General features: G+C 40.1%; 2 protein-coding genes and 1 long non-coding RNA gene across 4 annotated transcripts in view; 2 read left to right on the top strand and 1 right to left on the bottom strand.

Annotated features, from left to right (window-relative positions):
* Positions 1–237: 237 nt before the first annotated feature.
* LOC145659303 (uncharacterized) lies at positions 238–1,426 on the top strand. The gene is made up of 5 exons (XR_014125367.1): positions 238–267; positions 422–475; positions 571–645; positions 865–909; positions 1,302–1,426. It is a non-coding gene; the product is annotated as an uncharacterized LOC145659303 (long non-coding RNA).
* Positions 1,427–2,234: 808 nt separating this feature from the next.
* On the bottom strand, positions 2,235–4,834 carry LOC118240758 (phosducin-like protein 3). The gene is made up of 6 exons (XM_035522695.2): positions 4,678–4,834; positions 4,181–4,298; positions 3,856–3,946; positions 3,560–3,703; positions 3,184–3,392; positions 2,235–2,920 (listed from the first exon to the last, which is right to left on the bottom strand). Exons 1-6 carry the CDS (start codon positions 4,681–4,683, stop codon positions 2,775–2,777), a joined length of 714 nt encoding a protein of 237 aa, XP_035378588.1. The 5' UTR covers positions 4,684–4,834; the 3' UTR covers positions 2,235–2,774.
* Positions 4,835–5,939: 1,105 nt separating this feature from the next.
* med4 (mediator complex subunit 4) overlaps positions 5,940–10,562 on the top strand; it is a 13,982-nt gene continuing 9,359 nt past the window's right edge. The window contains exons 1-3 of one of the 2 annotated variants that reach the window (XM_081720582.1): positions 5,940–6,508; positions 10,148–10,258; positions 10,405–10,523. In XM_081720582.1, coding sequence (XP_081576708.1) covers positions 6,382–6,508; positions 10,148–10,258; positions 10,405–10,523 — 357 coding nt within the window. In that variant the 5' untranslated portion in view covers positions 5,940–6,381. Of the gene's footprint in view, positions 6,509–9,247; positions 9,394–10,147; positions 10,259–10,404; positions 10,524–10,562 lie in introns of those variants that run through there. The other variant, XM_081720583.1, reaches the window with a different exon arrangement.

The following is a 10,562-nucleotide window of genomic DNA, read 5'->3' as shown; positions in this document are numbered from 1 at the left end:
CTGTACACTCATATCTTTAACACTGTATGATTATGATAGTCACAATGCATCTCTCTGCTTCAGGGTTCAGATCTGCAGAGTACTTTGTGTGGACTCATTTGGCGAGACCATAACCAGGTGAAAGTTATATGCAGTGTCTTTGTACAAATCTGTGTGTGCACTCTAATTACTTGTAAATAAGCATGTTTCTTAGTCTAAGCATTCATCATCTAATACATATTTGTATATTCGGTTTCTCAGGAGCAGATCCAAAATGTCTTCAAACGAGTGAGTATTATGTGTCTGGCTGTGCCAGCCATTTGATACCTTTGGATTGATAATTTCAGAGTAATAAGCATTTGATAATAGCACCCTGTCAAACTGAGTATAATGCAAATACCAAGAGATAGTACAGACTCTTTAAATCTCTTTTTTTTTTCAGTTTTTGTTTCACTATTCCAAAGCACAGAATTCTCTTGGTTCTGTTGAGAGAGAGGTAAAGCCCCTCGAGAATTCTTTACTTAACTTTGCTTAATTGCCCTATGAAACATTCTCCTTGAACATGTACTGAACTACATATTCTTTATCTAGTCACACTTCGTCCACCCGCTAATGCGCCTCTCCCCCAAGTTTACCCAGCGCAGGAAGAAACAGCAGGCATCCTCGGTAGGCCTGGTCCCATTTTCCATCAGCTTATACCATCTGAAGAACAGATGTATTCATAATAGGCTCACCATTATAGATTATAATGATGTCAAAATGTATAAATATTGCTAGCTACTAAGATCAGGATTGTGAGCAGTGGTTTTAATGGTCACAAATCAGATGAAATATGATGTCAGTGCTCTGTGACGTCTTGTGTCAGTGACCTCATCTTTCTCTTAGAGAAGCTGAAGGGGACATGCAGTCACTCAGACAGACTCGTTTGAGGTGATGTTTACTTCGGCCGACATGCCGGATGTCATGTAGTGGTGGTAGAGTCAGACAGCTAATCTCACACATGACTCAGCCTATCAGTTCACATATCTGCACATCATTACCCACTACCAACTACCATTTGAGAGATTTAGTTGGTCAGATTTCTGGTGATTAAGATGGCATCTTAAAGCTGTACTTACCCACACTACTGTGTGCTTCATAATCTTCTCTGGGTTTTAGATTCTCAAAATCAACAGGCCACATTCTAAACAAATGTCTAAAAGATGCAATAATCAGTCTAATCCATCATGTGCAGTTAACATGCAATATCTAAAACTTCTATGCATCCTTATTCACCAAGTTATTATTATTTTTAATTAATTAATTTATTTATTTTTTTGCAGATGTCCTCTGTTCTTTCCTTGGATGCTCTGCAAGATGGGGAACAAGGTCTGGGCTGATCCCAACTCACAGACCACTCGAGCTGTAATTGAGTCAATGTTTGTAAATAAATTGAATCTCATGTTTTTAGTGCCATGTCTTTCAGTCTTTCACAAGCACCATTTCACTGCCCATGCACTCATTGTTTGCTGTATTATTTTAACCTTGCACCAACACTCACAGTACTAATTAGCTACAACTCTCCTATAGGTATATTTCAATTATTCTGGTGCAATTATTCTGTTACCATTTACAACTGGTCAGCTATGCCATAACATATTAATCACTGGTCAGTTTCTGATCTAGAGTTGCACAATATATTGCTTGTAATTCGTTAAATAGCAGTACTCTATTAGAGAGCCTTCTACAAATTGCATGTTGTGACCCTGACCAATCAGACCTCGTAATCTAGATATTTTTTGGGTTTCAGTCTAACAAATGTAAACTCCTTGTAAAATATACAATAACACCATCTCAATATGTAGATATCTCAGTACAGTATTTTTGTCTATCCAGCAGCCCAACTCTACACAAATTCTGTCCTTTATTAGATTGAGTTGGTTTACTGGGTCAGTTTTTTCCATATTGGAGTAAATATTATATATTATTAATAAATTATTCAGCACTATTATGATCACTTATGACCAGATATTATTTTGTGCTAAGAAGCAGATTGACTGCAATCTCTAACTATGCACCTCCAAGGTATTTCCAATAAAGAGCTGAGTATATGGAATTTTATCGAAGACATCAACTCTTGGATTTGTTGCTGTTTACATAAGCACACTTGTACTGTACTGTCCTGAATGTCTCTAATCATAATATCAAACCTGATCATTGCCCTGAGGCCATAACTAGCAACCAGCTTAATCCTAACACAAAAACTAAGACACAAGGGTTTTTACTCATTTAATTTGAAATATAAGGTCACATGTCATGTTTACTATATTTATAATGTGTAGACAATACACAAATCAGAAATCCAAGGGATTTTTATAATAACCAATGGGACCATTTGTATAAAAACTGTTTAGGTGAGGAACATGTATAATGACTCATATATACATGACATAAATAAAATACCACTTTCAAATAGCATTTCTGGAAGGTGTCAACCGTTAGCAGACCTAAAAATCATGATGAATTGAAATTTTGCATCTTTGGAACAAGAATCCTTCATCAGGCTTAGCTTCAAAGTGCAGTTCTTAGTCAACACCACTAGAGGGAACATAAGCCTGACTATAGTAAAGAGGACTTAAGCACTGTGAGAAGTGCACAGCACACTATATTCAGGAGAATCAGGTCAGCAGCTGCATTTTGGGTGTGGAACATGCTGAAACATGACTCCTTGTGTATCAAACACCACTGGGTGGAGGTGGGGTGGACCACACACTTCAGCTGTGGGCCCTGGCTGAATGCACCCGTGAGCCAGGCATTCAGTCATCGTCAGATTCGTCACTGTCTCTGCGGCTGGGCACGGAGCACCTGATGGACGACAGCAGCTGATCCTGGATCTGCTTCCGTGGATTTTCCTCCAGGTCTGTCTTCACAGCACCTGCCTCAGCCAGGCGCCACTCCAACTCTGATAAACACAGGCAGCAGCAGGAGGGTTACACACACGCCAAGAAATCCCAGACAGCTTTTGGTATTAACTGATTTCCAATTTTTTTTAAACAAAATGGAGTACATAAGGTTCTATACTGTATAAGCATGAACTTGAAAATCTTTGAACTTTAGAGGGTTCATAAATGGTTTAGGGAAGGAACATTCCTAAAGTCATCAAAACTTGAGCGAATGCAGAGGATCTGAAATGTATCATTCATCATTCTTTTTCAACATACATACCATCACACTTGAGGTTCATGCCCCCAAAAACAAGTGGGCCGATGAACTGGGCCTTCATCTCTCCCTCATAGTAGACGAACACAGTGGGGAGATTCCTGTCGGGGTAGTTGGGGATGCATGTTGTTGAGATGGACTTCAGGAATTTGGTCTGTGGGAACTTTCGAGCCAACTCCGAGAGGTGCTGGTTTATGAGTGTGCATAGAGGGATGCTGGGAAAATAAAGATCATCCTTATCATCAATGTTATGAATACTGTGCTACATAATAATCATCTGTATGGCATAGGAGACTTTTAAGTTATTTTACTACACAAAAGCACATTCTTGTGTATGCTTGATGACACACATGCTCACTCACTCATTCATTCAGGCTCTCACCCTTGTTTGTAGAGGTGCAGTACCACCCAGATTCCACTGCCAGCCTTGTTCACTTCCTGAATGTAGTCCTGACCAGAAATTTCATTCACCTCACCAAACACATTTTTTATCTGGTTTGCTTTCCACTCTGCAAGCCTCTTTTGCCTGGGAACAGAAACAGCAATACTTTAATACATAATAAAGATCATGTGCTTGCATTCATTTTACTGATGAACTGTAGGTCAGACTTTCTCAGGAACTTAAAATGCCAAGTTTCAGGCATTCCAAAATGCTAAAGGTTCTAGGCCAGTACTCACCTGTACATCTCTATGGCAGCCTCATCCTCCTCACTGAACTCATCCTCATTCTCTTCTAGCTCCTCCAGAGTCATATTCTCATAGGTCTTCACTACAGAGACAGAGGAATCAGACAAATTCCACAACAAACCACCCAAGGTCAAATCAAGCCTAGCAGAATGTACTGCTCCAGTGTTCACATCACTCAGGATCAATGTCTGGAAGCTTAGAAACATTATTACCACCACAATAAAGAGTCCTAAATAAATTACATTTATAGATAAAACAATAGCTTGTGGTCAATACACTCATTCATATTGTTTTCTTGGCATTTGACGAATCTTACCAATGGACTGTTGGTGAATATTTTGTTCCTCTTCTTTGTCCTCCTTCGGAGTCTCTTTAGGAGGGAGGATACCTTTTTTTCTGAGAATATCATTCCACTCAGTATCTTCGTTCGGGTCCTTGAGTCAAGACATGTATAGATTAATTACATAGAGGAACTGTTATTTGCCAACTTATGATGAATTACCCATTTTATTATGAAGCTACTTCCACAAAATCTGAGTTTAAGATCCAGAAATCAGATTGGACGCGACACTACACAAAAAGCCAGCTACAGATAGTCCATTAACCAGTTACCTAACCAAATCTAACTATCCAAAAAGGAATCCTTATTCAGTGACCAAGCTAGCTAACACAGCTAACCTAACTCAAAGCTTACTAAATCATGTTTCCTAAACTTGGCCGTGTTTAAAACACAGTTAGCTTCGTTGATATCATTGATATCATTGATCTCCGGATGGCCGAAAAAACGAAAATAAAGAATAATTAAAGACAAACCTGCATTTCTATTACTGAGTTGGTCTCTCCGTCAAATTAGACTGTGGCTGTTCCGAGACGGAAATAGAAGGACCAGACATAAATGAGCTCCGACTGGATGAAACGTCTACGCATACCAACAAACGCGCTTTCTACTTTAATGCTAACTCTAATAATTAAAAAAAACCAATTCCTAGGCGCATTACTATTTATAAAATTGTTTATACATTTTTATACAAAATAATCTCAAATGTGACGAGAGTTACAGCGTGGGACAATAATACCGGTTGCACCAATATCCGAGTTGAGCCCAAATGGCCATATAAGGGTTGCAGCGCACGACCAGGCGAAGCTGTCAATCAGGTCGATCTGATCATCTGGAGAACAAATAAACAGTGTTTACTAACAGCCTGTTTTTTTTTTTGGTTTTTTTTGTTTTTTTGTTTTGTTTTTTATTTTATAGCCCTACCTGATAGTAGGATAGAGTATTGATAAAGATTACTTGTTATTAAAATGACTAAATTGCACACGGTCCCTCCCGCATAGCTACGGGAAATGTTTCATTACTGGGGGAAGTGTTGGCTGGATGTTATTTTAAAGCTACTGTAAGGACTAATTACTGTTTATGCAAGCACACACGGGAATACAATGTATGAACACATCATAAACTGATATATAGGTATTTATATATAGGCCTACATACACAAGACATGTATACTTCACCTGCCTTTTGTTTTAGTAACAAGTCACTCGTGAAAGAAGCCACTGCTACTCTGTGCAAATGGTTTGGTAGTTTCTTCAGCTACAAAGTAGGTTTATTTGGTCTGGCCCAAACTAGCATCCCCTCCCTTTCACAAATTTGATTATTCTTACAATACGATACTGTAAATATCGCCATAGGTTTATGGACTAAAATGAATGCTTAAAGACAACCGATTAGCACTAAATGCAAGACAATTAAATCGTAGTAAATACTGTATTTTTGTAAAATCAATGAACATTCAATATCATACACTGCCAAAAAACAAACAAACAAACAAACAAACAAACAAACAGAAAACCAAGACAGGCCTCTTAGTGTGTGAGGAATAAGAAATAGAATACTTTCAAAGGTTTAAGATGAGTTGACAGATGGTAGGTCTCATATAAAGTTAGTCAGAGGCAAACTTATATGAACATCAGAGGCCAAGGGACCATTAAAGGCCTTCTCTAGTCATTAACAGGCTATAGTCTAAGCCTATATCTTAGTTGCATTTAGTTGCCTTTCCAGAAGCCTCTTCATAAGGGTACTAACCAAGGGCTAGAAACGTTACTTTGAAACATTCTTTCAGCCGATTATATGTAATCCGCTTCATTTATGCGAATAACCGAATAGCCGAATAACCGGCTCCAAAACCGCCTTCACCATTTCGACAGCGTGCACGGAGGGGCTCGTGTGGACTTCCGTCTGTTTTCCTGCCGTGTCCTCTTGAGCCAGCGAAGATCCGAAAACGGAAGTTATGTCTAGATCGGTGCGGACTGCAATCTGGAGAACCAAACCGTGAGCCAACAGTGCCCGGGCTCTCCTGGGCGACACATGTCGAACATGGATGCATCAGACAGCTAGATAGCTGCGATCGGGTGTATCGTTGCCGGGACCCCAACCCCATTTAGATATCACAAGAGACAAAAGATCGGCGTTGTCCGCGTTTCGTCCGTGGACTCGCGCTGTTTTGCGCAGCGAGGATGTGGCTGACTCCAGATGAGGTTTCCCTGAAAAGCGCGTTGAAGCTCTGGGTGACGGAGAAGACGAACGACTATTTCCTCCTGCAGCGAAGGAGGGGACATGGCGATACTGGGGGTAAAATTACAGGTAAGGCACCCCCTCCTCTTTTACCTAAACTAACTCAGACCTGCTCTAATGCTGGTAACATGAAGGTTACCAAGTTATAGGGCCCAGAAAATTGCACTACGAAGTTGTTATTGCTATCAACAGGAGGTCGATTTTGATTTAGTTGTAAAATGGTAGCATTTGCTATGAAATGTATGCCAGTAAATATTTGAAACCGTTCAAATGAATCTGAATGAAAACCTTTAGCAGATGACACTCCCACACCACAATTCCTTTTAACCATGGAATTGTCTTTGAGAACGTAGCACTTTAATCCAAACAAAGGAATTACAGTAAACCACTTATAAACAAAAAACAATGCTCACATAAGCCTTTTGTGTTGTACTTTTTAGCTTGTGGACAATGAAAAAAGTTGCATCCTGGTTAGGCTTTTGTTTTCCTCTCTGCCAGGGAGTTTCCTAAACTGAGAACGGGTTTGGTATGTGGGAAAGTATCCTGTCTCATATCCACAACAGCTGTCTCATTTCCAGAAAAAAGTGTGTGTGTGTGTGTGTGTGTGTGTGTGTGTGTGTGTGTGTGTGTGTGTGTGTGTAAGTGTAAAAACCCTATCAAAGGAGAGGACTTTGGGAAGGTAAACTATCAATTCATGTTTCCTGGTAATTTAAATCAAATTTTTTTTTTTATGGATATGGAAGTTTTTTTGACAACCTCAAAAGTTCAGAAAACTCAAAAGTTCAGGTAAAGCTTTTGTTAACAGTGGTGAAGCTCAAATAATAAAAATTTAAGAAAGTGTACTGTGACACCGCACCAAGTTGGAGGAAGTGTGTATGCTGTATAGACCAGTGCCATCCCTCTGAGAGTGGGGCAAATATGATCTATAAATGCAATTTACTTACTCATTCACCAAAGGAGCTGGCCAGTTAGCTTATGATTGACTACTGAGAGCTGAGCTTGTGACCTGTTCTGAGTGAAAGCTATTTTTCTTTTTTTACTCAATGTGGAAACTTGCTTATTCTTCTTCCTCTTTTTGTCACCTTCAGTGGTTAAATGAGGAAATGGACAGCTGTGGTCTCATGTTAATGCATATTTATTTAAGATAGCAGCACACAGAGCCAACTCAGCATGCGATTGGAGTTCAGTAAACTGCTGTTTACAGCCAATCTCTTTCACGTCAGTGATACCATTAACTGTGAACCTACCATGACCCTGGTAATATTTAAAGCCAGTGTTAGTGTAGCAGATTAATAATTTCTAACCATTCAATTGGGAAACGTTCTAGTTAAATTTTGTGCAAAATGGCTTTTAGTGTAAATGTTGAAATTGCACTCAAATGAATCACAGACAAGGTTTTCAGCATCATCTTTAGAAGTCTACAGTTTTGTGCTGTGGAGGTATTGCAGGCAACTTTGCATTTGTGTTTGGTGTCATTATTAGATTTGTCTACTCTCTTTGTCTGTGTGCTCTGGGACCTGTTCAAACAGTAACTGTTTACTTCTTCACATCCTTCTCTTCTCGTCCCAGACAGGTCTAAAGTCCCACCATTCTCCTAGGAATCAAATCCCCTGCTCAGGTCACTGTAATGGGAATTTATAACTTTACCATTTCCCTCAGGATCAATAAAGCGTAATTTATCCTGTGTATTCCTACTGCAGTAACCTCAAATCTGCATGAGAATTGAATGCATTTTTGAGTGAAACATTTTGTTGGTGTAATTTTTTTTTTAAAGGATATTTTTCTGACTGTCTGTTTAGAATATACCTAACTGTTGTCTAGTTTGAAGTTTAAAAAAAAGCAGGCATAGTTTTTGTGTGTTTTTTACTGTTCTGCTATTACCCTTTTGACTTGACTGTCTGTTTCTTTGTTGTTTTTGTAAGAGTTGATCCTTTCCTCCAACTCCTTTTCTGCTGCAAGCTCATCACAGACTCAGTGGGCATCATTAGTCCAATTGCTGCTCAGCAATCTAATTAGCTCAGTAATCGAAAGGCATCTGTGCTCCTATTAGGAAAGTGAGTGGTCCCTTTGCCCATCATCCTGCTGTAAGAGGCCCATGCTGCACTGTGGTTTTACACTAATGTTTTCATTGTTAAACTCATCCCATTAACAGGAAATGTTGAACTAAAATGGCATGTGAGCCTCATCAGCTGTGCCTGAAGTAGCATGATATAGTGCTCCCATGTAAAGGGAGAGACCACAGCAAGTGAGGGGCCTCTGATTCTCCTGCGCAGTGAAAGCTCTGATCTTTTTGCCACAAAGGTCTGTGGGCCTTTTTTGTTCCAAAACAGCAGCAACTATGGACGGAATGTCGATGCAGTTCTCTGCCGAGGTTTTTTCATTTAGTCACATGGGGCGAGAAAGCTGTACATTTATGGGTCAGTGTTGATCAGATACTGGGTAAAGTAACTTGGTGCTAAGCCAGTGCATGCCTCTGTTCCAAAGAAAACTGCTTTAAGCCACATACAGGGGTATGTAATTCTCTCGCTGTGCAACTTTTATTCATAACATGTTTTGATATGCTTTACTTTTTTTTCTCAGTGTAGTATTTAAAATAAGATTCATCTGTAGATAGACTGTAGGCTTGTTGATTTATTCATAATGTGTTTTGATATGCTGTTTTGTTCAGTGTAGTATTTAGTATAAAATTCAACTGTAGACAGACTGCAGGTTTGTCGTCCATCTGCAGTTCTGAAACAGCATCTTCCTGATCTAGTAGTGAAGAAATGGCAGGCAGTCAATCTTTTTCCTGTCACTACCTCTTCACAGCAGAGCCAGACAACAGCAGGTGGCCCTCAGAGGCTGGAGTCACTGGAGCTCTGAAGAGCTTCCAGCAGTCTCATAATGTGAGAGCTATGAGGTTCAGGAAGGAAGTGTAATGGTGCCGTTTTCACCGTGTCTTCACCATGTTATCGGTGAGCAGGACAGACAGAATCACCTCTGTGCCCAGCCTTTTGCTGGTAAACCCATGGGAACTTTCTTATTCTGCCTGTTAAATGCAGGCATGCTATTAACTGCGTGTGTTAGGAATTCTGAAACAGGGACCTGTTAAGTGCAGAAAGAAAATCTCTTACAGGACTCATACATTTTGATTATGACCATTTGCTAAGTACCTCTGTCAAACACATGCTGCATGTCTGGATTAAAGGGAGTTAATAAAATAGCTGAACAAATTATCAGGCAATATATGTAGACGTGAGTGCATACAGGTTTGGGCTGCTGGTTGTTCAGAGAGCAGCTCCTGTTTTCTTTTGGAGTGATATGCTTGTTTTCTAGTGGGAAATTGTGCCATTTTTCAGGAAAAATCTGTTGGCTTTCTCCAAAGCAAAAAGCCCAAAGAGGTTTAGAAAAAAGGAAGTTGAGCCATATTACTTCTCTGCTGTTCCCACACCTAGAAGTTGTGTAAATAAGTACACAGGACTGGATTATATTGGATTTAAACTGATCTGTCATTAAGGCAATCCAATTAAGACAAATGATAAAAAACCTTTTTTTAGCAACTATCTTGTTTATTGACAGTTCTATTAGTATTCGATTTTAATTTTATGTGATTGTCACATCGAGTGCGTGTGTGTGTGTGTGCGTGTGCGTGTGCGTGCGTGTGCGTGCGTGTGTGTGCGTGTGCGTGCGTGTGTGTGTGCGTGTGTGTGTTTATGTATGTGCATGTAGGTATGTTGGTGGGGGCATTGGACACTGTTTTGGATTCAAATGCTCGAATGGCCCCATTCCGAATCCTTCTGAAGGTGCCAGGGTCCCAGGTTAGCTGGGTTATCGCCAGTGGTGAGTCTTCTCGTATCTCGCTACGCCGTTTGAGCACATGCTGCATTTGGTGCAAATGCATTGACTCACTGTGGTGGCAGTGAGGTCATATAGCTGTGCAGACTTCTAGAATGTGTATATTTGTGTGTCTGTGTACACACACACAGGAGCCACAGCAGAGGAGGTGCAGAAACACTGGCGATGGCTGGATCAGAACCTGCTGCCGTATATGGCTGTGTTTGAGAACAAGCAAGATGCCGCAAGCTTTGCACAGGGCAAAGTCAAGGTGCCTACGCAGACTCACTCCCACTTTAGAGTCCAGTGA

This window comes from Electrophorus electricus, chromosome 9, assembly GCF_041902795.1.
Source record: "Electrophorus electricus isolate QZ-2024a chromosome 9, ASM4190279v1, whole genome shotgun sequence".
NCBI classification, from domain to species: domain Eukaryota; kingdom Metazoa; phylum Chordata; class Actinopteri; order Gymnotiformes; family Gymnotidae; genus Electrophorus; species Electrophorus electricus.
This window is presented reverse-complemented; position numbering and strand designations above follow the sequence as displayed.

Bases quoted from the DNA above. Each gene is read 5' to 3' on its own strand.
- LOC118240758 (XM_035522695.2), bottom strand. The intron at 3,704-3,855 runs GTGAGTACTGGC...TTCTGTTCCCAG, and splicing joins GCTGCCATAGAGATGTACAG to GCAAAAGAGGCTTGCAGAGT. The intron at 2,921-3,183 runs GTATGTATGTTG...TGTGTTTATCAG, and splicing joins CATGAACCTCAAGTGTGATG to AGTTGGAGTGGCGCCTGGCT.